The sequence below is a fragment of the Tachypleus tridentatus genome, chromosome 5 (assembly GCF_004210375.1).
Source record: "Tachypleus tridentatus isolate NWPU-2018 chromosome 5, ASM421037v1, whole genome shotgun sequence".
NCBI classification, from domain to species: domain Eukaryota; kingdom Metazoa; phylum Arthropoda; class Merostomata; order Xiphosura; family Limulidae; genus Tachypleus; species Tachypleus tridentatus.
This window is the reverse complement of record NC_134829.1, coordinates 50401981-50428010: the sequence shown is the minus strand read 5'-3', so window position 1 is coordinate 50428010 and position 26030 is coordinate 50401981. Positions and strand designations below refer to the sequence as shown.

The window sequence follows — 26030 nt, the reverse complement described above, 5'->3', positions numbered from 1 at the left end:
GTGAATAAAGTTGACAAATATTTAGATTACAGTTCAAGTTACCCTAAGAGTTTTAGCACTTAACAAACAGCGCACTTGATTTCCGATTCCAGAATTCTCGGTTTGAATATAACAAAACTTCGTTTATGTCATTGCCTGTATAAATTGGTAATTTGAATTTACATCTAAACCATATTCAAATTGTGTACATGTTAACCTTAAATCCTAGAAGATAGCCATCCCCCCTTCGATTGAACTATGACCTTCACACGCTTCAACACCTATATTAGAAGTTTATTTATATAATGTTTAAACTACACAAACAAGTTAAAACTTCAAGTGTTGTACTTTAACCAAAATTAAAGGAGATAATCAATTACAAGTGAAACATATAAAGAAATAGTCATAAAAACAGATGCGTATCAATCAGCTAGAAGCCAGCCACAAAAACATCTCATTTTGATTTCGACTTGGCGATACCGATCACCCCACAAGCTACTCTGGCCCCCGAATTACCAGTTGTCTTACTCAATGGGTGTCCACCTCTTCCTAAATCATCCTCGCCTGCATGGACCTGGAAGACAAATTATATAAGCACGTTAGTGTTTCGTGATAATGCTAAAAGTTTGCACTTTGAAAGAACTTCATCTTCTCTCAATTTAATGCAAACAGTTTTTATTATTCAGAATTTAGTGTTATAGTATTTTAGTTAACTTAGGAATTTGTCTGGTTGTTGACAAGACGTAGTTCTCTTGGATTTGATTGTTGCTGTATTGAGTCATCTTGGTGACAAGATGTTCTTCTTGTACTCAAATAATCATTGATTATTAAAATTGATGTGATTGTTATCTCAAGTGCTTAAGACAATTGGTAAACTTGTAATAACAAAAATAGCTCACCACAATCGCTCTCCCGACGATGGATAAGGGTCCAGTCAAAGAAAGGAAACTGTCATTCAAATGGACCTTTGCCACTCCATCGTAACCTGCCTCAACATTTCCCAGGTCCCCTACATGCCTGTTGGACAACAAGAGCGTCATATACTAACTGTTATTGAAACATTGCAATTACTAAGCACGAAATACAGGAAAATGAAAACTTTTATACCCCCTAATTGCATTATCTGTGGCTAAAAAGACGATAAGCTAATTTCATAGACTATGATCTGTGATAAATTAACTACTGCTCTAAGCGGAGGTGTTACTTTCCCTGACAATACAAATTTATCTATACGTAACGTTAAGATCTTCGTGGTTCTGCCCAAAGTCCAGTTACAATTTTTGTGATAACAGTAAATCTCCTAATTCTAACTCCAAGTACTCCATTGTCCTGCTTGAAGTCGAATTTTTGTTTTTTTATGATAAAACTACTGATTTAAATCTATCGTTAGGAGTTCCGTTGTCCTAAGCAAAGGTAATTTGTATTACTTTATGTGATAACATCAACTATGCTGTCCCTAATTTAGCAAATTATACATCAACTAGAGGGAAGGCAGCCAGTCATCACCACTCACCGCCAACTCTTGGGCTACTCTTTTACCAACGAATAGTGGGATTGACTGTGACATTATAACGTCCCCACTGCTAAAAGGGCGAGCATGTTTGACGGGGGTTCAAACCCGCGATCCTCGGATTACGAGTCGAGCGCCTTACACTGCTAAATTAGGGACGGCTAGCGCAGATAGCCCTTGTGTAGCTTTGCGCGAAATTCAAAACAAACAAAATAACACCAACTCAAATGAGTCTAGTGGACCTGTTGTTGATGATTTACTGATTCATGTGATAGCACTAACTCTCATGAATCTGCCACTAGGAGCTTATTGTACCTGTTGTTGATGATTTAATGATTCAAGTGATAACCCCAACTATAATAACACTGACTCACCTTAGTCTACTGTGAGAAGCAGCAACAGTCTGCTAGCTGCTTTTTGTAATAACACTGACTCACCTTAGTCTACTGTGAGAAGCAGCAACAGTCTGCTAGCTGCTTTTTGTAATAACACTGACTCACCTGAGCTTATCACTGGGACTTCCGTGATCCTTCCCGAAAGGATTGTAGTGACCTCCAGCACTGGTACATCCTGCATTGAAAAAAAACACATCTTAATAAAAAGTGTTCCAGTGAGTTAGGGTATATTTTATTTGGAAATGAAATCCTTTTAACGTCGTAGTTCTTAAACGTTTTTATAAAACAAACAAACAAAAACCAACAATAACAAAGTTATTCTCGAGAAAAAAAGCGTCTATGAAAGAATATTTTTTAATTATAAAAACACAAACTACATCTTTCAAAAAGTGAACGTTTTTTCTTCAGGGGAAACTCATGGAAAAAGGTCCACCTTCCCTTGCGCTTGGGTGATGGAGTTTCGTGTTTCAGTCGTTAATTTGTTATTTTCGAATAGACATGTTTTAACACCATAAATGATGTTTATCATTATACCTAAGGTTGTTTATTACAACATTAACTAAATTTCACTGGTATTATCAGTGAAAAATTTACATGGAGTTCTTAAGACGATTGTCTTAAAACCACCACCTGGTAATAGTTTTTCTTACCATTAGTAAGGTCACCAAATTCGTGCACGTGAAACCCGTGTAGCCCTTTCGATAGTCCAGTGATCTCGCCAGTAACTAGTACCGGACAACCGATGCTTTCAAACTAGATTGTGTGAAATAGACTTGGTTACGAATAAAGAAAACCGATCGTTACAAATATATTACTAGATGATTCTAATATGAACATTAGTTAAGTTTGAATTCTTATATACATGAGAAAAAAGCCAACTGCGATATTCAACGCACCTAAGTTTAAAAAATCTCGTATATAAGTTAACCAAGTTAAAAATGTCAATGTACAAGTTATATAAAACAATTATACTAAAAAAATTAACAAAGTTAATTAACAGTGATATAAAACTTACATGAGTTAAAAACTTTGTTGTATAAGTTAATTGTTTAAAACAACTTCGATCTACTTGTTAATTAAGTGAAACAACTCTGGTCTACTAGTTACTTAAGTAAAACAATCCTAATGTACAAGTTAATTAAGTAAAATATATCTTATCTACAAGCTAGATTAGTTATTATATAAGAACACTACATTCATTGTTAACACAAATTATACATGAACTTCACAACAATATTCTAGCTTTCCTGTCTAACAGTTTGTGTTAATAATCATTCATGCTTTCTGTTCAACAGCTGAATAAATAACGATTTTCTTTTCCCATTTAATAGTTTCAGTGATTAATTATTCATGCTTTTCTGTCTAAAAGCTTGAGTTAATAATGATTCTTGCTTTCCTGTATAAAAGCTTGAGTTAATAATGATTCTTGCCTTCCTGTCTCAAACCTTGAGGTAATTATGATTCTTACGTTCCGACATAAAAGCTTGAGTTAATAATGATTCTTGCTTTTCTGTCTAAAAGCTTGAGTTAATAATGATTCTTGCTTTCCTGTATAAAAGATTGAGTTAATAATGATTCTTGCTTTCCTGTATAAAGCTTGAGTTAACAATGATTCTTGCTTTCCTGTGTAAAAGCTTGAGTTAATAATGATTCTTGCTTTCCTGTGTAAAAGCTTTTGTTAATAATGATTCTTGCGTTCTTATTGTAATTGATTTACAACATTTATTTTGTTTCAGACTAGTATTCTTTTTTGCCTGTGACATGTATTGTTGGCTGTGTATTGCGCAAGTCCTGCCTGTTCTTAGAAAATGTAGACAATTCTTGAAAGTAAAAATCAACAGTATTTGTTTTACGAAAACGCTCTAGAGCATTGTTGACATTTCTACAAACTCACGTGATTCCTATAAAAAGAGGCTAACCGAGAAACAAAAGAAGAATATTAATATTATTGGACAGCTACAGTCAGTACGCTATGGGCCTAGAGAGTTAAAATTGTAATTAACGCATATTAATGGGAAAACTATAGAATTTGACCTGGAACGTTTATAGATTTCGAACATTACAAACCGTTCAACTTCAGTGAGTTACTTCGGACGAGTTATTTCTATAAGGACGCTAAATATCTTCCTCGGCAAGAAGTGAATTGTTGTGAGGCCAACCAAGAAACGTCAGCTAGCTATGTGTCAACATCAACTCAGAATTAATTTGTATATGACTCAGTGTTAGCTGTAAGTTTCTAAAACTGTTGTATGTAGACCATTATTTGTAATAACCGTTATTACAAATTTTACTGTGTTTCTTTTCTTGCAAATTAAAGTATATTTGTACTAAAAAAATTATTGTTGGCAAATATCATAAATTTGATACACATTTACGGTTAATTAACTTTTAAATTTAACTTTAAATTTCCGGTTATTTTAAATAGAAATACTTAACATACGTAATATAATAAATAGAAGACTCGTCCGAAATAAAATATAATACGTAACACTGTTTAAACGTTTGTGTTATTCTTGCTTTCTTGTCTGAAAGCTTGTTTTGTAAACGTTTCTTGCTTTCCAGTTCAACATACTGTGACTATTTTTCGTTATCCTGAATGTAATAATAATGGCCATTGCTTTCCTTGCAAGTCATGCATGTGTCGGTAAGAATTACAGATTTACTCTACCAGTTATGAATATTAGTGTTGCTACTTTCCATACTCCATTCAAATTTTTCACACAAATAACGAAGTAAACACTAAAGAATATTTAGAAACAAATTTTAGACATCAACAAAAACTAGAATGACAGTCGTCCTGATGGTTCTGAGGCACACAGCCAATATACAGGTAGCCAATATGTCAGAGGTTTGCTCTCCCATTGTTACAATAAGTCGCTATCTCGTGAATATAGTTTTATAGTTTACCACGTTGAATCTAACCGTTCATTAAAAATACGTAATGCTAATTTGCTACAGTGTGGTTTAGAATTGAAAATCCCCGCCATACAATGTTGTTGGAGAGACATGTTTGGTAAAAAAACAAGTTCCTGGACAGTTCTTGCACACCTACAATTGAAAAACTTAGTGTTAGTATTTAAATAAATTTCAAGTTTGTTTGTTTGTTTGAATTTAAGCATAAAGCTACACAATGGGCTACTTGTGTCCTGCCCGCTAAAGATATCGAAACCCAGTTTATAGCGTTGTTAAGTCCGCAGACATACCGTTGCGTCACTAGAGGGCAGCACATAGCTACACGATGTTTTACTATACTCTGCACGTCTTGGGTTTTCGAAAATGAAATTTTAGCGTCATAAATTTGCAATAAGATTTTGTAGTTTCACCATTGTTTTTATAACCCCCCCCAAAAAAAAACCAAAAAAAAAACAACGCATCAAGTGAATCTTACACCCATTTGGTATCGCTTCAGTAAATAAGCAAACATATTGTGGCCCGGCATGGCCAGGTGGGTTAAGGCAGTCGACTCGTAATCTGAGGGTCACTGGTTCTAATCCCCGTCGCACCAAACATGCTTGCCCTTTCAGCCGTGCGGACGTTATAATGTGTGGTCAATTCCACTATTTGTTGGTAAAAAAGTAGTTCAAGAGTTGGCTGTGGGTGGTGATGACTAGCTGCCTTCCCTCTAGTCTTACACTACTAAGTTAGGGACGGCTAGAGCAGATAGTCCTCGTGTAGCTTTGCGTGAAATTAACTAAACAAACAAACCATTCATCTAACAGCTGTTTGTAACGTTTGAATTTCTGTAAAATCTAGTACCAATTTTAGAGATTTCCATAATATTTGACAAATATAATAAATAATGCCAGTTAATTTTGAAAAGAAAGGTGAGCAAGATAAATATCTTGAATATGAATTTGTAAAACATTTCCTTCGTTTCTTGTATATACAAGCGGGTGGGGTAGAGATGCCACAGGTGAAAACCCTTTTCAAGACCTGAGTAAGGTGGCTCTAAGAGAAACATCACTACCCCGTTCTAATGCTGACGTCAAATGTGCGTTTTCATGAACAATATTAAATTAAGTAACCGAATGCTATATTGGCAGTGAAATATGGTTTGCGAAGACATGAAAAACATTGCTATGATTATGAAATGCCAGAAGTGTTACGAATAAAATCGGCACAATTGAAACGTATGGAAATTTAAAATAATAAGAGGCATGTTGTGACCTCAGTGAGCAAGACACACCCTGCTGGATTTTCGACTATATTACTCTACAACTGTATCAGTTGGTGTCCTCTTCCAGAACTTATGAGATGCCCAATTTATATTACATTATAAGTAAACGTTTTGTGTACTCTACTGTCATGCATATTCCTTCTAATCAGATGTGTAGTCTTTTCGAATAATATTGGAATCTCCATATCTCCAGCGACGTTTATAATTTTCTGTTTGTTTGTTTTTGAAATTTGCGCAAAGCTACACAAAGGCTATCTGCGTTAGTCGTCCCTAATTTTGCAGTGTAAGACTGGAGGGAAGGCAGCTAGTCATCACCAGCCACTGCCAATTCTTGAACTACTCTTTTACCAACGTCATTGACCGTCCCATTATAACGTCCCCACGGCTGAAGGGCGAGCATGTTTGGTGTGACGAGTATTCGAACCCGTGACCCTCGGATTACGAGTCGAGTGCCTCAACCACCTGGTCATGCCGAATTAATAAATTTGTGTTGAAAACACTGGTTTACCACGCGTAAAGAGGCCTTAAGCAAGAGGAATCCTTCCTTTATGTTCATTAAACCAATACAAATTAACTGAGATTTATTAATTTATTTTTTGCCATTATTCTTTTAGCTCTATTTTGGTAACTAAACGGCAGTGCACAACCATGAACCCGATGTTGTATAACAACGATATATAGTTACGAAATTGAAATAGCCCATCTACCGTATACAGTTACAAAACTGCTTGAGCCTAACAACCAGCTACACAAAACAGGTGTAACCTGAATGATCCTACTAACTATAAGATCGGTGTAGCAGTAAACAACCAAGAAAACACTTACAAATGCAAAGCTTTTCTTTTATCATGGGTAGATGTATCTGTCTTTTCGCCCTACCCATTTGTAATTTCTTTTAATTTTAGTTTCACACGATGGTCAAATATTTCGTGTTTTTTTTTGTGTGTTTTTCATATAGCAAAGCCACAAAGGGCTAAATAATACCGCTGTATTAGCGGGGGGCGAAATATTTCGTAGTTTAATAAGTCTTCTTACCGAAGAGCTAAGTATATGTATAATGATAAAAGGGCATGTCTGCGTGTCATTGTGTGTGATCGCTGTAATTCCTAGAGGAAAGAGCCTTGTAACGTGAAATTTTGTGCACATACTAAGTGTACCCTAAAGGTGTGCACCTGATCATTACTACTTATTATTTACGAGCCTGCGCGCGTGCGCCAGCGCAAATCCTTTCTGTGAGGTAAACAAGCAATATAACTACGTAAAAAAGAATATGTGAACGCCATAGTTCCAGGAGCATTGTTGGTTTGTTTTGGAATTTCGCACAAAGCTACTAGAGGGCTATCTGTGCTAGCCGTCCCTAATTTAGCAGTGTAAGACTAGAGGGAAGGCAACTAGTCATCACCACCCACCGCCAACTCTTGGGCGGTTCTTTTACCAACGAAAAGTGGGATTGACCGTCACATTATAACGACCCCACGGCTGGGAGGGCGAGCATGTTTGGCGCGATTCGGACGCGAACCCGCGACCCTCAGATTACGAAGCGCACGCCTTAACGCGCTAGGCCATGCCAGGCCTTATCCAGGAGCAAAGACCTTAGAAACCTGAAAATATTCACCCACACTAAGTTGACCCTGACGGTGTGCACCTGGGTATTATTACTTATCCACGTGCTCATGTTTCTATAAGGCAAGCTGGCGAAAAACCACATAGAGAAGAAGTGGTTCTTTACATAACAACTTCTAATAAATAGAAAAGTCAGTGCATGTTGGCAACAATGCGTTTGAATAACATCATGTTGCTTATCTTCAAAAATATATAATTATACTTTTGCTAAAATGAAATCAGAATACACATTGTTACGTATTATAGCTCATCTTGGAGCCCCAGTTTATTATGTTGCGTATTGCAATTTCAAATACCCTGATACTGAGATAAACTGTAATTTAGATTTGGAAGTCAATTTATGATATTTGCCGATAAGTTTGATACACAGTTTTCTTTCTTAATACAAGTATATTTTAATATACAAACAATGATATAATTTATAACAACGGTTATTAAAAATAACGATTTATACATAAATGTACTACAAATTTACAAATAATATTGAGTTTTCTATCCGATCCGGAACTTCCCTGATATCTTATCGAGGGTTTACGACTAGTAAATTAATTTCGAGTTAACGTAGATACAATTCAATTAACAGGGAGCTAGCAAGCTAGCACTCTATTCTTCCTTCCTCGCTGGCAATACGCTGAAGTTATATGATATATTCGTAAAAATACTAATGTCCACTGAAATTGAATGGTTTCCATGCTCGAAATTTATGAACGTTCCTGGTTGAATATTTGAAGTTCCGGATTAGTAAATGCTTCCGAGGTTTTAGTATACTAACTATAGCAAACCAATAATATGTACTGTTTCTTAGCGCCTGTTGTTGGTTAATTTTTATAAGCGTGAGGCAAGTTTCTAAGAATTTCAGCTTGCACAAGGATACTAGTATTTACATACGCTTATACATTGTTTATTTTTACACTCGAGAATCTTCTACAACTGTAGTGAATGGGCGGGAATTTCGCAACACAGATTTAACATTATAAGTTATGTACATACGGAACCGAAGACCATTGTGCCATACAGTGTCGAATGTTTTCTCGATATCGAGGAAGCAGGTGACAGTACATTCTTTTTTATTAAAACTGGTTATTATTTTTTCAGTTAACCTAATTAAATGATCTGTTGTTTGTCTATATTTTCTAAATCCGTTTTGTTCTTCTGGTAATTCTGAATTAATCTCCAAAAATGTGGAGAGTCTATTGATTATTATTCTTTCAAGAATTTTACCAACACAGCTGGTCAGGCTGATCAGTTGATAACTGTTTGGTTTATTGGTTGGTTTTCCATCTTTGTGGAACATTAATATATTAGCTTGCTTTCAAGAAACTATGATGTATCCAGAGTATAGAGATAAATTAAATATAGCTAATAGGTGGTCAAATAATTTTGGAGTGCCTCTTTTGAGAAGAATTGTTTGTATTCCATCATTTCCCGGTGTTTTATTTTTTGTATTTTTGATTGCTTGTTCAAGTTCATTTAGTTTGATTTTTTTGGTGAGTAGTTGGGTATTGTAGTCATATGTATTGTTAGTGTTGCTGTTTTTAATGTTCACTGGAAAGTGTGGTTTATATAATTCTATGTTATTTGTTACGTGGCTGTTTATTTTGTTGTATTAATGTTGTTCATGTCATTGTGTGTTTTAAATGTGCTTTGTAATTGATGCTTGAAGGCTTCTGCTTTTTCTTTGTTGGTTTGTGCTAAAATGTTGCTATATTTCAGTGTTGGGTATTTTCTTGTCGTGTGTTCATTTGTGAATCTTTTCAAGTGTAGCTAGAACTTACCAGGGTCGGTTCGTTCGTTTAGTTGGGAACACAAGTTGTCCCATTTTTCTTGTTTTATTTGTTTAATTTCTGCTCTAATTTTATTTCTAATGTTGTTAATTTGTGTTTTTAATTCTTGTTCTCTTGTTGCCAGGAATAGTCTTCTTAAATGTCTTTGTTGTTTTATCATTGTTAATAGTTGTTTGGTTGGTTTCCATGCATTGTTTGTGGTTTTATATTGTTGTTTAGGTACCGTGTCCGTAGCTGCTTTTAGAAGGCACTCCATGATTATTTGACTGTAAGAATCTATTTCTGATTCGTTGTATGCTGTATGTTTAACTTTATCTGGTAGTATATTATTTAACACTTTTTGAAATTCTTGCCAATTTGCTTTTTTGTAATCAAATTTGTCCAGCCTACTGATTTTATCTTTATGAGGGATGAGATCGAAGACACACCATAGGGGGAGATGGTCGCTGTCAACATATTTTCCCACATTAAAATTTATTAGCTTTTGTCTAACATTAAAAGAGGTGAGACAGAGATCTAGGATATCATTAGAATTTGTCGCATAGGTAATACGGGTAGGTGTATTATCATTAATAAGAGATATACTATTGTTATCTATGAATTGTAATAGGTGTCTGCCATTGGAGTTTGTAGAATTACATCCAAAGTTCTTATGTTTGGAATTCAGATCACCTATTACTATTGTATTTTGGTTGTGGGAAAAGATGTTGTATATTAGATATATGTCTATACACTTTGTTGGAGAACAGTATAATCCTGCTATTGTTATTTTCGAGTGGTTTTCTAAGAGAATATCAACCACTATATTTTCATTGATTCATTTGGATTTCAATAGCTGAAAGATGGTTTTTATATAATAACATAATTCATCTGTTGATGTCATGATTATTTCTTCTATCTTTTCTTATTGATGTAAAGTTACATATTTTAAATATATTCTTGTGATAAATTAATATTTCACTTATAATAAAAATATTAGGGTTAATATCTGTTATTAAATCTCGTGTTTCTTGGAAGCAAGTGAACCTTGGATGTTGATGCTTAGAACTGTGAATTTTATGATTTTAGCATGCATCCTGTAATTGTTGTTATTAGTTGTGGTATGTGTGGTGTTATGTGTTTTAGCTATGTTTATAAAAAGGTCGATGCTATTATTCGTTTGGTTCGGTTTAGTAAATTCTGTAATGAACTCTGTGAGAATGTTTTTAATTAGGTTTACTATTATGTTTGTTTCTTTGTTTGTGTTTTCTTTTACTGTAAGATTGTTGTTTTCTTGGTTGCTTGTTCTATCTGTGTTTTTGTTCTTGTAAAGTGGTTACTGTTTTCGTTGAATTTTTGTTGTTTTTTTAGTAAGTGGTTTTGGTTGTGTAATATTTTCTTTTAACTTTTGTGCATATGTAGTTGGTCCTGTAGTTGTGTGTGTTTGTTGTGTTATTGTGTTTGATGTGTTATCTTGTGATGATTTTGTTGTTTTTATTTCGAACTCCAAACATTACAGAATACACTAATTACATCAGCATACAGAGTACCTAAAACTACTTCATCAAAGTTCATACACAAATACTCAAATACACAATCAATACCGGATAGAGTTCTACATAATACAATAAAATATTTTGATAAAAATTGGCGAAAAAATGAGTTGTTATGTCAACTAGACAGGTATTGCATATGTGATGAAGAGATACCTAAACACCTCTCCCCGTTAAATGTATACAGTAGATCACTAAGATAGAATCAATTAAAATAATAATAATAATAGCAGTATTAGAATAGAGCTAAAATAAAACAGGCCACCTACGTTCTAGACTTATTTAAAATAATAATAATAAAAAATCAAAGAACAATATAAATGGACATTGTCCTAAAAAGGACCAGACTAAATTTATGATATCACTCCAGCCATTCAATATGTAATCGAAATATATTAATCTGGCCACTTCAACAAAGTTATGGAAGGAGGAAGAGGTCTAGTGTACCTGACCCTTCTAGGTATACAAATAAATATACCCAAATACCAGAGAAAGAGTTATGTACATTTTTAAATACAAATTTAACTTAAATAAACGTTGATATTAAAATAAATATATAATAATAAATCCGTCACAACACACTATCAACCTAATAACCCAAGTAAAGCTAGGTGCTTTCATTAGTGTTAAATAAAAATGAAAGAAAATTTAGAAAAAAATTTGGTCACACAAAATTAGGTTTGCTCTCCATTGTTTGTTATATATTTTGCATATTTACTATATTTGGCACCGTGTTCTATATGTTTTACTCTGACCATAAACATTTCATTTGTCCAATTTTTCTATCCTCAAGTACTATAAGACTCTTAGACAACTGAAACTGATTCTGGGTTATTTTCTATCCACGAAAAGCTATTCCCCAGCTTGAAGACTACATAAGGCTTAACATTCTACTTGAAAGATGTAAATGTTTACTTACTTCTCTTAACATTTTTAAAACAACTGTAGTGCTACTTACATCTTGCGTGAATGTTATAGTTCCTTTCACTGTCTCACCTGTCAATACGGCAACCGCTCTCAAATAACTACCTGGATATTCATGTAAGCTTGGGTGGCAGCTCTCGACGGAGAGAAAAATACATGAAATCAATAAATAAGTCGGTGACATTGCTCTTTGTAACTCAAGTAATGTGTGGAACTGGAAGGATTTACCGCTGTATCAACAAACAGTTCTAGTCAAACTGCAGTGGTTCACAAAGATCAGTGTCAGTAAACGAAAATAAAAAAAGATACGTGTGCTTAACATGCATTAAAACTGTAACATCATTAAACACTTACACGGCATTTTACTACATCTACATTTCAGCTGTTTGCATTTCGTGTTTTTGAGTTACACGTTCAAGGTTTCTTCAACACATGTGTATTGACACATTTTAACAAATTGTTCAAATTCTTTTAGCAACTAAAAATATCAATTAAATACAGGTAAAGCCAGCAAATCAGACATATAGTTATTAACAATTAAATAACATCAGTAAATCTTAAATTCTGTTACAGTTTTTGCCTAAATTATTGTGGAATAATCAACCTATTCAAAATTATAATCAGAGGCCAGACGAAAATGCAATATTGGCCTAAATGGATTCCTCAATAGTATTTGTTACATCGTAAAAGCTTACACTGTTGAAATATCACGTCGTCTGAAATGTCAGTTAATATACTAGTTATGCACATATCAATGAAACGCATAACGAAGGTTTGAATTTTAAATTTTAATAAATAGTGTACGGAAGTGAATGTTTAAATTTTACTAGTCTCTACTTAAGACAAATTTATAAATATATAGTTAGCAGCTTAGTCTTCATAAAATACGAGACTTATTACAAAAAAGCTTGGTTTAGATCTTTTTTTAAAAACAACAACAATATATGCTAGCAATAATAGAACTGTTGGGTGAACTCACCACAGTAGTCCTACATGTTTCTTTCAGAAGTTAAAAGGACTGAGAAAGATGAAATACACGCAGTATACTGATAAGTCCAGAAAAGTTATATGTTGGCAAGTGGAGAGATACGTTTACAACCATTGTTGTTGGTGGACCTAGAAGTGAAGTGTAGCAGTGTTTCGAATGAGTAGGCCTAAGTACTATGATCTTTCTAGTCGTGCCATAGAATTTTGTTGGTTTTACTGGTGAATAGAATACTCTTTTCTACTTGGTATTGTTTATGCATTTTTAACCACCATAACAATACAATAGTCTGCCCATTTTCCCCATGCCTCAATTCTTGATAAATGAGATATTTTCTCGCAACCTGTCAACATTCCTAACGACTATATCGATAGAAAAATCTCTTCACATTTTGAGATGCGAAGTTGAATAATGAAACTTTTAATAATGTTTACAATATCGTAGGAAACAACTAGTAAATAAATAAATATATATATATATATATATAAGAGACGGCCGATATGGGTATTAAAGATTTATTTCAAAGCACAAAAGAAGTAACAATGTTTCAACTTCCTTTGGTCATCACCAGGTTAAGAATAATATTTGAAAAAGTGACCGTTGTTGACCACATGCTGTGAAGACGGCAGTAATAATAGGTGTAAGATTGTAGGGGACGTCGTATATATTTAATTTATTATATGTGGTAGCTGTTGCTAAGGTTGGTTGATGGATTGTCGTGTTGATGTTTCTTCTGTTGTTGGCATCTTATTTGGTTAATGATTTTTATTATGTCGGGTCAATATAAAGAAACAAAAAATTAGAAGTTATTCTAAAACAAGACTCAAAGCCACGTTGAACTAAGAAATATTTTGATGCCTATACTAATTATTCCTGAATGATAACTACTAAATACAATAGATTAAATTTTACTACGCCCTCTACAATCTTGCACTTATCATTATTGTTGTCTCCACAGCAAGTGATCTATAACTGTCACTCTATCAAACTTCATTCAGAACCTACGATGACCTAAGGATTGGATGTTTATATTACAACTGCAAACACTCAGAAAACTTCAATTATAAACCCCACAGACAATGAGACTGACACAGATGATCAAGGAGACTTCACAATAGCGACATCTAAAAGGAAAAAACATAATTTACTACAAAAAAAAAAAACAGAAGGTAACAATATAACACAGAAAAACCAAGCCTCCGCAATACTAAATAATAATTGAAGGTATACCAGGCCAATATAATCAACCCCTACTTGTGGCAGAGGTTAAACCCTGCAAACTGTAAGCCTCTATTGTTTGTATCAAGCGTCTGCTCAGGGGCGGTGTCCTTGTTCGAGGACTAGCAACCGTGACCTAAACAAGCTATTAAAGGAATGGCCGGAAGACGCTTTTAAACCTGGTAAAATCAAAATACATTTACCATGTAGCAAGCCGTAGCCTGAATCCACAGTCGTAAGAGGGGTGCATCAATCAATAAACCCTTATACCATTACCCAAACACTAGAAGAACAAAATATACCATACACAAAACTACAACGAATAATTTCCAAAAAAACAAACACCAACAACACAAGCACCAACAAATTTAATACGAGTTGACATAGACGACAACTACAACATACAAAATATCATAAATAATGGAATAATGCTTTTGTACCAAAGATATCAAGTTGAACAGTTAAAAACTCCGGCAATTGTAGTAACTCAATGCTACAATTGCCAAAGACATGGGCACGTTCCTGTTGCATGTCTAACAACACCGTAGTGCCGCAGCTGTGGCGGGGAACACCATATTTTACAATGTAAAAAGAAACAAGAAACACCTAATTGCTATAATTGTGGTTAAACACACACAACCATTTACAAAAGATCTGACAAATACAAACAAATAAAACAACGTATATATGATATAAAAACAACAATGACTGAAAATGAACAACCTAACACAAACTCGCAACAAACAAAAGACACAACAACAGAAGTAAGTAAAACATCTAAAACAACTTAAACACAGGTGCTTAAAGAAAACGAGATACAAAACCAGCAAGAACAAAATAATATTACACAGGAAAATAACACCTCAATACATACACAAAAATCACAAGAAAACAATACCACGCTCCCAGAAATAAGCGCTAACACATGACAAAACAAGCCAACTGACTACCTTAAACCAAAATACCATCACAGAATTTATAACAGAATACACAAAACCAAACCAAACCAAACAACCAACTGTATTGGTATATCAATCAACATCTTGAAAAACATACTATACCTCATATACCACGCATAATAACAACACTTACAAGATACCTTCTGACAACATAAAGTTCACGGTGGTATATATCAACATCCAAGGTGCAATAGCTTCCAAAAAACACGAGATCGAAGACGTTATACAAGAAACTAACCCCCGCATTGTAATATTAAACAAAACTTTAATATACAACAACAATAGATTTAAGATACGAAACTACATAACAATAACGAAAGACAGAATAAATAAAAATGATGAAAATAGAGGTATAATGATGCCATATAAAACAGATTTATCAGTCACAGAAATCAGTATGAGCAGTAACAAGGAACATGTTACTGTGGATATTCTGCTAAGAAATAGAACCAAAGTGACAATAGCAGGAATATTCTGTTCACCACATAAGCAACTAGACTTAACCTTACTCAATAACATTTTTCCCACAAACAAAACTCTATAGTCATTGGAGACCTAAACAGCAAAAATGTTAATTTTGGCTGCAATTATACAAACAATAATGAAAGAAGTCTCTTACAGTTTATAGATGATAATAATATAGTCATACTGGACGATAACACCACCTACAGTTTATAGATGATAATAATATAGCCATACTGGATGATAACACCACATACAGTTTATAGATGATTATAATATAGCCATACTGGACGATAACACCACATACAGTTTATAGATTATAATAATATAGCCATACTGGACGATAACACCACATACAGTTTATAGATTATAATAATATAGCCATACTGGACGATAACACCACATACAGATTATAATAATATAGCCATACTGGACGATAACACCACATACAGTTTATAGATTATAATAATATAGCCATACTGGTCGATAACACCACATACAGTTTATAGATGATAATAATATAGCCATACTGGACGATAACACCACATACAGTTTATAGATTATAATAATATAGCCATACTGGACGATAACACCACCTACAGTTTATAGATGATAATAATATAGCCATACTGGTCGATAACACCACATACAGTTTATAGATTATAATAATATAGCCATACTGGACGATAACACCACATACAGTTTATAGATTATAATAATATAGCCATACTGGTCGATAACACCACACACAGTTTATAGATGATAATAATATAGCCATACTGGACGATAACACCACATACAGTTTATAGATTATAATAATATAGCCATACTGGACGATAACACCACCTACAGTTTATAGATGATAATAATATAGCCATACTGGTCGATAACACCACATACAGTTTATAGATTATAATAATATAGCCATACTGGACGATAACACCACATACAGTTTATAGATTATAATAATATAGCCATACTGGACGATAACACCACATACAGTTTATAGATTATAATAATATAGCCATACTGGACGATAACACCACATACAGTTTATAGATTATAATAATATAGCCATACTGGACGATAACACCACATACAGTTTATAGATTATAATAATATAGCCATACTGGTCGATAACACCACACACAGTTTATAGATGATAATAATATAGCCATACTGGACGATAACACCACATACAGTTTATAGATTATAATAATATAGCCATACTGGACGATAACACCACCTACAGTTTATAGATGATAATAATATAGCCATACTGGTCGATAACAGTTTATAGATTATAATAATATACCACATACAGTTTATAGATTATAATAATATAGCCATACTGGACGATAACACCACATACAGTTTATAGATTATAATAATATAGCCATACTGGACGATAACACCACATACAGTTTATAGATTATAATAATATAGCCATACTGGACGATAACACCACATACAGTTTATAGATAATAATATAGTCATACTGGACGATAACACCACATACAGTTTATAGATTATAATAATATAGCCATACTGGATGATAACACCACATACAGTTTAGTTTATAGATGATAATAATATAGCCATACTGGTACGATAACACCACATACAGTTTATAGATGATAATAATATAGCCATACTGGACGATAACACCACATACAGTTTATAGATTATAATAATATAGCCATACTGGACGATAACACCACATACAGTTTATAGATTATAATAATATAGCCATACTGGACGATAACACCACATACAGTTTATAGATTATAATAATATAGCCATACTGGTCGATAACACCACACACAGTTTATAGATGATAATAATATAGCCATACTGGACGATAACACCACATACAGTTTATAGATTATAATAATATAGCCATACTGGACGATAACACCACCTACAGTTTATAGATGATAATAATATAGCCATACTGGTCGATAACACCACATACAGTTTATAGATTATAATAATATAGCCATACTGGACGATAACACCACATACAGTTTATAGATTATAATAATATAGCCATACTGGACGATAACACCACATACAGTTTATAGATTATAATAATATAGCCATATTGGACGATAACACCACATACAGTTTATAGATAATAATATAGTCATACTGGACGATAACACCACATACAGTTTATAGATTATAATAATATAGCCATACTGGATGATAACACCACATACAGTTTATAGATGATAATAATATAGCCATACTGGATGATAACACCACATACAGTTTATAGATGATAATAATATAGCCATATACTGGATGATAACACCACATACAGTTTATAGATAATAATAATATAGCCATACTGGATGATAACACCACATACAGTTTATAGATGATAATAATATAGCCATACTGGATGATAACACCACATACAGTTTATAGATGATAATAATATAGCCATACTGGATGATAACACCACATACAGTTTATAGATGATAATAATATAGCCATACTGGATGATAACACCACATACAGTTTATAGATGATAATAATATAGCCATACTGGATGATAACACCACATACAGTTTATAGATGATAATAATATAGCCATACTGAATGATAACACCACATACAGTTTATAGATGATAATAATATAGCCATACTGGATGATAACACCACATACAGTTTATAGATGATAATAATATAGTCATACTGGATGATAACACCACATACAGTTTATAGATGATAATAATATAGCCATACTGGATGATAACACCACATACAGTTTATAGATGATAATAATATAGCCATACTGGATGATAACACCACATACAGTTTATAGATGATAATAATATAGCCATACTGGATGATAACACCACATACAGTTTATAGATGATAATAATATACCACATACATACTGGATGATAACACCACATACAGTTTATAGATGATAATAATATAGTCATACTGGATGATAACACCACATACAGTTTATAGATGATAATAATATAGCCATACTGGATGATAACACCACATACAGTTTATAGATGATAATAATATAGCCATACTGGATGATAACACCACATACAGTTTATAGATGATAATAATATAGCCATACTGGATGATAACACCACATACAGTTTATAGATGATAATAATATAGCCATACTGGATGATAACACCACATACAGTTTATAGATGATAATAATATAGTCATACTGGATGATAACACCACATACAGTTTATAGATGATAATAATATAGCCATACTGGATGATAACACCACATACAGTTTATAGATGATAATAATATAGCCATACTGGATGATAACACCACATACAGTTTATAGATGATAATAATATAGCCATACTGAATGGCTATATCCACATACAGTTTATAGATGATAATAATATAGCCATACTGGATGATAACACCACATACAGTTTATAGATGATAATAATATAGCCATACTGGATGATAACACCACATACAGTTTATATATGATAATAATATAGCCATACTGGTCGATAACACCACATACAGTTTATAGATGATAATAATATAGCCATACTGGACGATAACACCACATACAGTTTATAGATTATAATAATATAGCCATACTGGACGATAACACCACATACAGTTTATAGATTATAATAATATAGCCATACTGGACGATAACACCACATACAGTTTATAGATTATAATAATATAGCCATACTGGTCGATAACACCACACACAGTTTATAGATGATAATAATATAGCCATACTGGACGATAACACCACATACAGTTTATAGATTATAATAATATAGCCATACTGGACGATAACACCACCTACAGTTTATAGATGATAATAATATAGCCATACTGGTCGATAACACCACATACAGTTTATAGATTATAATAATATAGCCATACTGGACGATAACACCACATACAGTTTATAGATTATAATAATATAGCCATACTGGACGATAACACCACATACAGTTTATAGATTATAATAATATAGCCATATTGGACGATAACACCACATACAGTTTATAGATAATAATATAGTCATACTGGACGATAACACCACATACAGTTTATAGATTATAATAATATAGCCATACTGGATGATAACACCACATACAGTTTATAGATGATAATAATATAGCCATACTGGATGATAACACCACATACAGTTTATAGATGATAATAATATAGCCATACTGGATGATAACACCACATACAGTTTATAGATGATAATAATATAGCCATACTGGATGATAACACCACATACAGTTTATAGATGATAATAATATAGCCATACTGGATGATAACACCACATACAGTTTATAGATTATAATAATATAGCCATACTGGATGATAACACCACATACAGTTTATAGATGATAATAATATAGCCATACTGGATGATAACACCACATACAGTTTATAGATGATAATAATATAGCCATACTGGATGATAACACCACATACAGTTTATAGATGATAATAATATAGCCATACTGGATGATAACACCACATACAGTTTATAGATGATAATAATATAGCCATACTGGATGATAACACCACATACAGTTTATAGATGATAATAATATAGCCATACTGGATGATAACACCACATACAGTTTATAGATGATAATAATATAGCCATACTGGATGATAACACCACATACAGTTTATAGATGATAATAATATAGCCATACTATAGATGATAACACCACATACAGTTTATAGATGATAATAATATAGCCATACTGGATGATAACACCACATACAGTTTATAGATGATAATAATATAGCCATACTGGATGATAACACCACATACAGTTTATAGATGATAATAATATAGCACATACTGGATGATAACACCACATACAGTTTATAGATGATAATAATATAGCCATACTGGATGATAACACCACATACAGTTTATAGATGATAATAATATAGCCATACTGGATGATAACACCACATACAGTTTATAGATGATAATAATATAGTCATACTGGATGATAACACCACATACAGTTTATAGATGATAATAATATAGCCATACTGGATGATAACACCACATACAGTTTATAGATGATAATAATATAGCCATACTGGACGCTAACACCACATACAGTTTATAGATGATAATAATATAGTCATACTGGATGATAACACCACATACAGTTTATAGATGATAATAATATAGCCATACTGGATGATAACACCACATACAGTTTATAGATGATAATAATATAGCCATACTGGATGATAACACCACATACAGTTTATAGATGATAATAATATAGTCACAGTTTATAGATGATAATAATATAGCCACTGGATGATAACACCACATACAGTTTATAGATGATAATAATATAGCCATACTGGATGATAACACCACATACAGTTTATAGATGATAATAATATAGCCATACTGGATGATAACACCACATACAGTTTATAGATGATAATAATATAGCCATACTGGATGATAACACCACATACAGTTTATAGATGATAATAATATAGCCATACTGGATGATAACACCACATACAGTTTATAGATGATAATAATATAGCCATACTGGATGATAACACCACATACAGTTTATAGATGATAATAATATAGCCATACTGGATGATAACACCACATACAGTTTATAGATGATAATAATATAGCCATACTGGATGATAACACCACATACAGTTTATAGATGATAATAATATAGCCATACTGGATGATAACACCACATACAGTTTATAGATGATAATAATATACCCATACTGAATGATAACACCACATACAGTTTATAGATGATAATAATATAGTCATACTGGATGATAACACCACATACAGTTTATAGATGATAATAATATAGATAACACCCATACTGGATGATAACACCACATACAGTTTATAGATGATAATAATATAGCCATACTGGATGATAACACCACATACAGTTTATAGATGATAATAATATAGTCATACTGGATGATAACACCACATACAGTTTATAGATGATAATAATATAGCCATACTGGATGATAACACCACATACAGTTTATAGATGATAATAATATAGTCATACTGGATGATAACACCACATACAGTTTATAGATGATAATAATATAGTCATACTGGATGATAACACCACATACAGTTTATAGATGATAATAATATAGCCATACTGGATGATAACACCACATACAGTTTATAGATGATAATAATATAGCCATACTGGATGATAACACCACATACAGTTTATAGATGATAATAATATAGCCATACTGGATGATAACACCACATACAGTTTATAGATGATAATAATATAGTCATACTGGATGATAACACCACATACAGTTTATAGATGATAATAATATAGCCATACTGGATGATAACACCACATACAGTTTATAGATGATAATAATATAGTCATACTGGATGATAACACCACATACAGTTTATAGATGATAATAATATAGTCATACTGGATGATAACACCACATACAGTTTATAGATGATAATAATATAGCCATACTGGATGATAACACCACATACAGTTTATAGATGATAATAATATAGCCATACTGGATGATAACACCACATACAGTTTATAGATGATAATAATATAGTCATACTGGATGATAACACCACATACAGTTTATAGATGATAATAATATAGTCATACTGGATGATAACACCACATACAGTTTATAGATGATAATAATATAGCCATACTGGATGATAACACCACATACAGTTTATAGATGATAATAATATAGCCATACTGGATGATAACACCACATACAGTTTATAGATGATAATAATATAGCCATACTGGATGATAACACCACATACAGTTTATAGATGATAATAATATAGCCATACTGGATGATAACACCACATACAGTTTATAGATGATAATAATATAGCCATACTGGATGATAACACCACATACAGTTTATAGATGATAATAATATAGCCATACTGGATGATAACACCACATACAGTTTATAGATGATAATAATATAGCCATACTGGATGATAACACCACATACAGTTTATAGATGATAATAATATAGTCATACTGGATGATAACACCACATACAGTTTATAGATGATAATAATATAGCCATACTGGATGATATAGCCATACTGGATGATAACACCACATACAGTTTATAGATGATAATAATATAGCCATACTGGATGATAACACCACATACAGTTTATAGATGATAATAATTTACAGTTTATAGATGATAATAATATAGCCATACTGAATGATAACACCACATACAGTTTATAGATTATAATAATATAGCCATACTGGATGATAACACCACATACAGTTTATAGATGAAAATAATATAGCCATACTGAATGATAACAACACATACAGTTTATAGATTATAATAATATAGCCATACTGAATGATAACACTGCCACACATACACTAACTACTAGATTTGTGTCTTAGCACATACGATATGAGCCAGTAACTAATAAAACTTCAGGTGGGAAAAGATGTTGATAGCGGCCACCTACCAATATGTTGCGTCTTCGATCTCGTCCCCCATAAAAATAGAACCTATAGAAAAGTTTGGTTTTAATAAAACAAATTGGCAAGACTAACAAAAGGAATTAGAAAATCAATTACCTAATAACGTTATAGAAGGAGTAAAAAACCATATAGGATTACATAACTACTGTCACACAATAACGGAGTGCCTTCTAAAAGCGGCAAATAAAACAACATCGAAACAAAACCATAAAACAACAAATAACACACGGAAACCAAACACCAAAATAATAACCCTAATCAAAAAACGAAGACAATTCATGAGAAACCAAAACACAATTAAAACTAGTAAAGCACGATAAATGGGACAACCTTTGTTCAAAATTAACGATAAAATTGACCCGAGAAAATTCTAGACACACTTTAAACGACTCAAAAATGATAATTCAGCCGCAAGAAAATATCCTACACTTGAGTATGATAATACAGTTGTTATTTTATTATTATTGATGCCTTTCGATTCCATGAAGGAACACAGGGCCGCAATCACTTGAGGATTCATTAACAAGCTGGTTTTTTAAGTGAGCAGATTGTTAACATACCACACAACCCCCAACAAGGAGGAGAAACCTGAGCCGTCCCTAATTTAGCAGTGTAAGACTAGAGGGAAGGCAGCTAGTCATCACCACCCACCGCCAACTCTTGGGCTACTCTTTTACCAACGAATAGTGGGATTGACCGTAACATTATAACGCCCCCCGGCTGAAAGGGCGAGCATGTTTAGCGCGACTGAGATGCGAACCCGCGATCCTCGGATTACGAGTCGCACGCCTAACGCGCTCGGCCATGCCGGGGACTGATAATACACTAGTGTACACGAATAAAAAAAACGCCGAAGCTTTCAAACACTAACTACAGAATACATTTAAAACACATACGGATCCAGATATGAATGTTTATTTTTACAACAAAGTCTTAAATTATATACTAAACAATAAAGAAGAATGTGAACCAATTTTCCCAACAAGTATATCTGAGTCAAGTACAAGACACATAACAAACTACGAAGACACGATGCTAACGAAAGAAATATTTATACATGGACTTCATGAAGCGATAAAAAACACAAAAACAAACCTCCAGGTGAAGATGAGATACAAGTCACCCTCCTTAAAATGGGCACTCCGAAGTTGTTTGACCTCTTAAAAGCACTTTTCAAATTATCACTATCCTCTGGATACATACTAGTTTCTTGGAAGCATGCTAAGGAAAAAAAGCCAGCCAATAAACCTAATAACTGTCGACCAATCACCCTGACAAGTTGTGCAGACAAAATTTTAGAACGCATGATTAGTAATAGACCCTCCACATATTTGGAAATAACTTCTAAATTGCCTGAAGGATAAAATGGCTTTAGAAAATTTACACAAATAATTGACCACTTAGTCAGACTAACTGAAGAAATAATAGATAGCTTTAACAAAAAACAATGCTTTGTCGCCTGCATTCTTGACATTGAGATAGCATTTGACACTGTATGGTACAATGGCCTAAAGTTCCATATACATGAAATGGGACTGCAGCATGGAATTATTCGTAGAGGGAACCTTTTCTGAGTACTTGACTCCAGAAGCTGGCGTCCCTCGGGAGGGGTAGTTAGCCCTATACTCTTTATGATGTATGTAAACAATATGCCACTGAAGGATCTTAATCATGGATTCTCCTCACAGTTCGCTGATGAGGTGGCAGTCTGGAACAGTGCTCTAACACCTGCAACAACAGCATCAAACACACAACCTTAATTAAATATAATAAGCGAATACTGTCAAAAATACAGAATAAAAAAAATAGCAAAAACACAACTAGTCGTATTTACCCAGCTGACAAAACACAAAAAAGTACAGCTGGAAATATATATGAATGGAACACTACTTCAGGCTGCCACATCGGCAAAATTTCTCTGACTAACCTATGACTCAAAATTATCATGTATTAACCATTTAAATTAAATTAAAAGTAAATTTTAGCGAAGAACCAACTATGCTAGGAGTCTAACTGGTAAGCATCATATATATGTCAAAATGGCTGGTATGGAGAGAGAAAGCACTATGTAGAGAAGTAAACAACGTTTCGACCTTTTTTGGTCACCATCAAGTTCACAAAGAAAGAAAGAGGGAACTGACCGATAGCTGACCACATATTTGAAGGCGGTTGTGTAATGGAGTGTAGAAATGTAGATGGTGTGCTTAGATGTTTGATTATATTTATTAATATAGGTATAAAGGTGCTCCTTTGTATTGATTTTATTTTGGGCTTGTTATTTTGTTCACTAAGTTGACAGCGATGTTTGTTTTGAACAAGAGTGATGTTCTTATGTTTCGCATGCTTGTAAGTACACGAATTCTGATAAATATTTTACTGTAATATCGTTTAGAAATTGTTCTTTCTCGAATATGTCTGGAATTTTAATTTTTCGATCAGTCTCGGAGTATTTTTTTGACCCTTTATGAAATGTTTTGTTTTTACACTTGAGTATTTTTTTCATTTATATTTTTCGTTAGAACTAGCTTTCTACATACACAGGCCTTAACTGTATGTAATTTTCATTAAGTGTGTGTGGTGTGAAAATATTATGGTATACGAGGGCTGTTCAAAAAATACGCGGACTGTTTGAATTGCGCGTCTCCAGTTGGTTTCAGGGGAACCCGCTTGGTGTCGCTAGATTTGCACAGATCAGCTGATTACGACGCCATTTCCCGATTGCAGATATCTTCATTTGTGTATTAGCTACGCGGTTTTAAGTGAAGTGCGAATTTTTCGTTTGGCGGATTTCAGAATGAATGACCTGAAGGAGCAACGACTTGCTGTGAAATTTTGTGTTAAACTTGGAAAATTTGCAACTGAAACTTTTGCTATGCTTAACACGGCTTACGGTGATGTTGCTATGAAGCGTAC

General features: G+C 33.2%; 1 protein-coding gene across 1 annotated transcript; it reads right to left on the bottom strand.

Moving 5' to 3' along the window:
• Positions 1-252: 252 nt before the first annotated feature.
• LOC143251141 (superoxide dismutase [Cu-Zn]-like) lies at positions 253-12271 on the bottom strand. The gene is made up of 5 exons (XM_076502523.1): positions 11959-12271; positions 2535-2637; positions 1990-2059; positions 879-996; positions 253-553 (listed from the first exon to the last, which is right to left on the bottom strand). The coding sequence occupies exons 1-5, from the start codon at positions 12106-12108 to the stop codon at positions 434-436; spliced, it is 561 nt and encodes a 186-aa protein (XP_076358638.1). The 5' UTR covers positions 12109-12271; the 3' UTR covers positions 253-433.
• Between the last annotated feature and the right edge of the window lie 13759 nt (positions 12272-26030).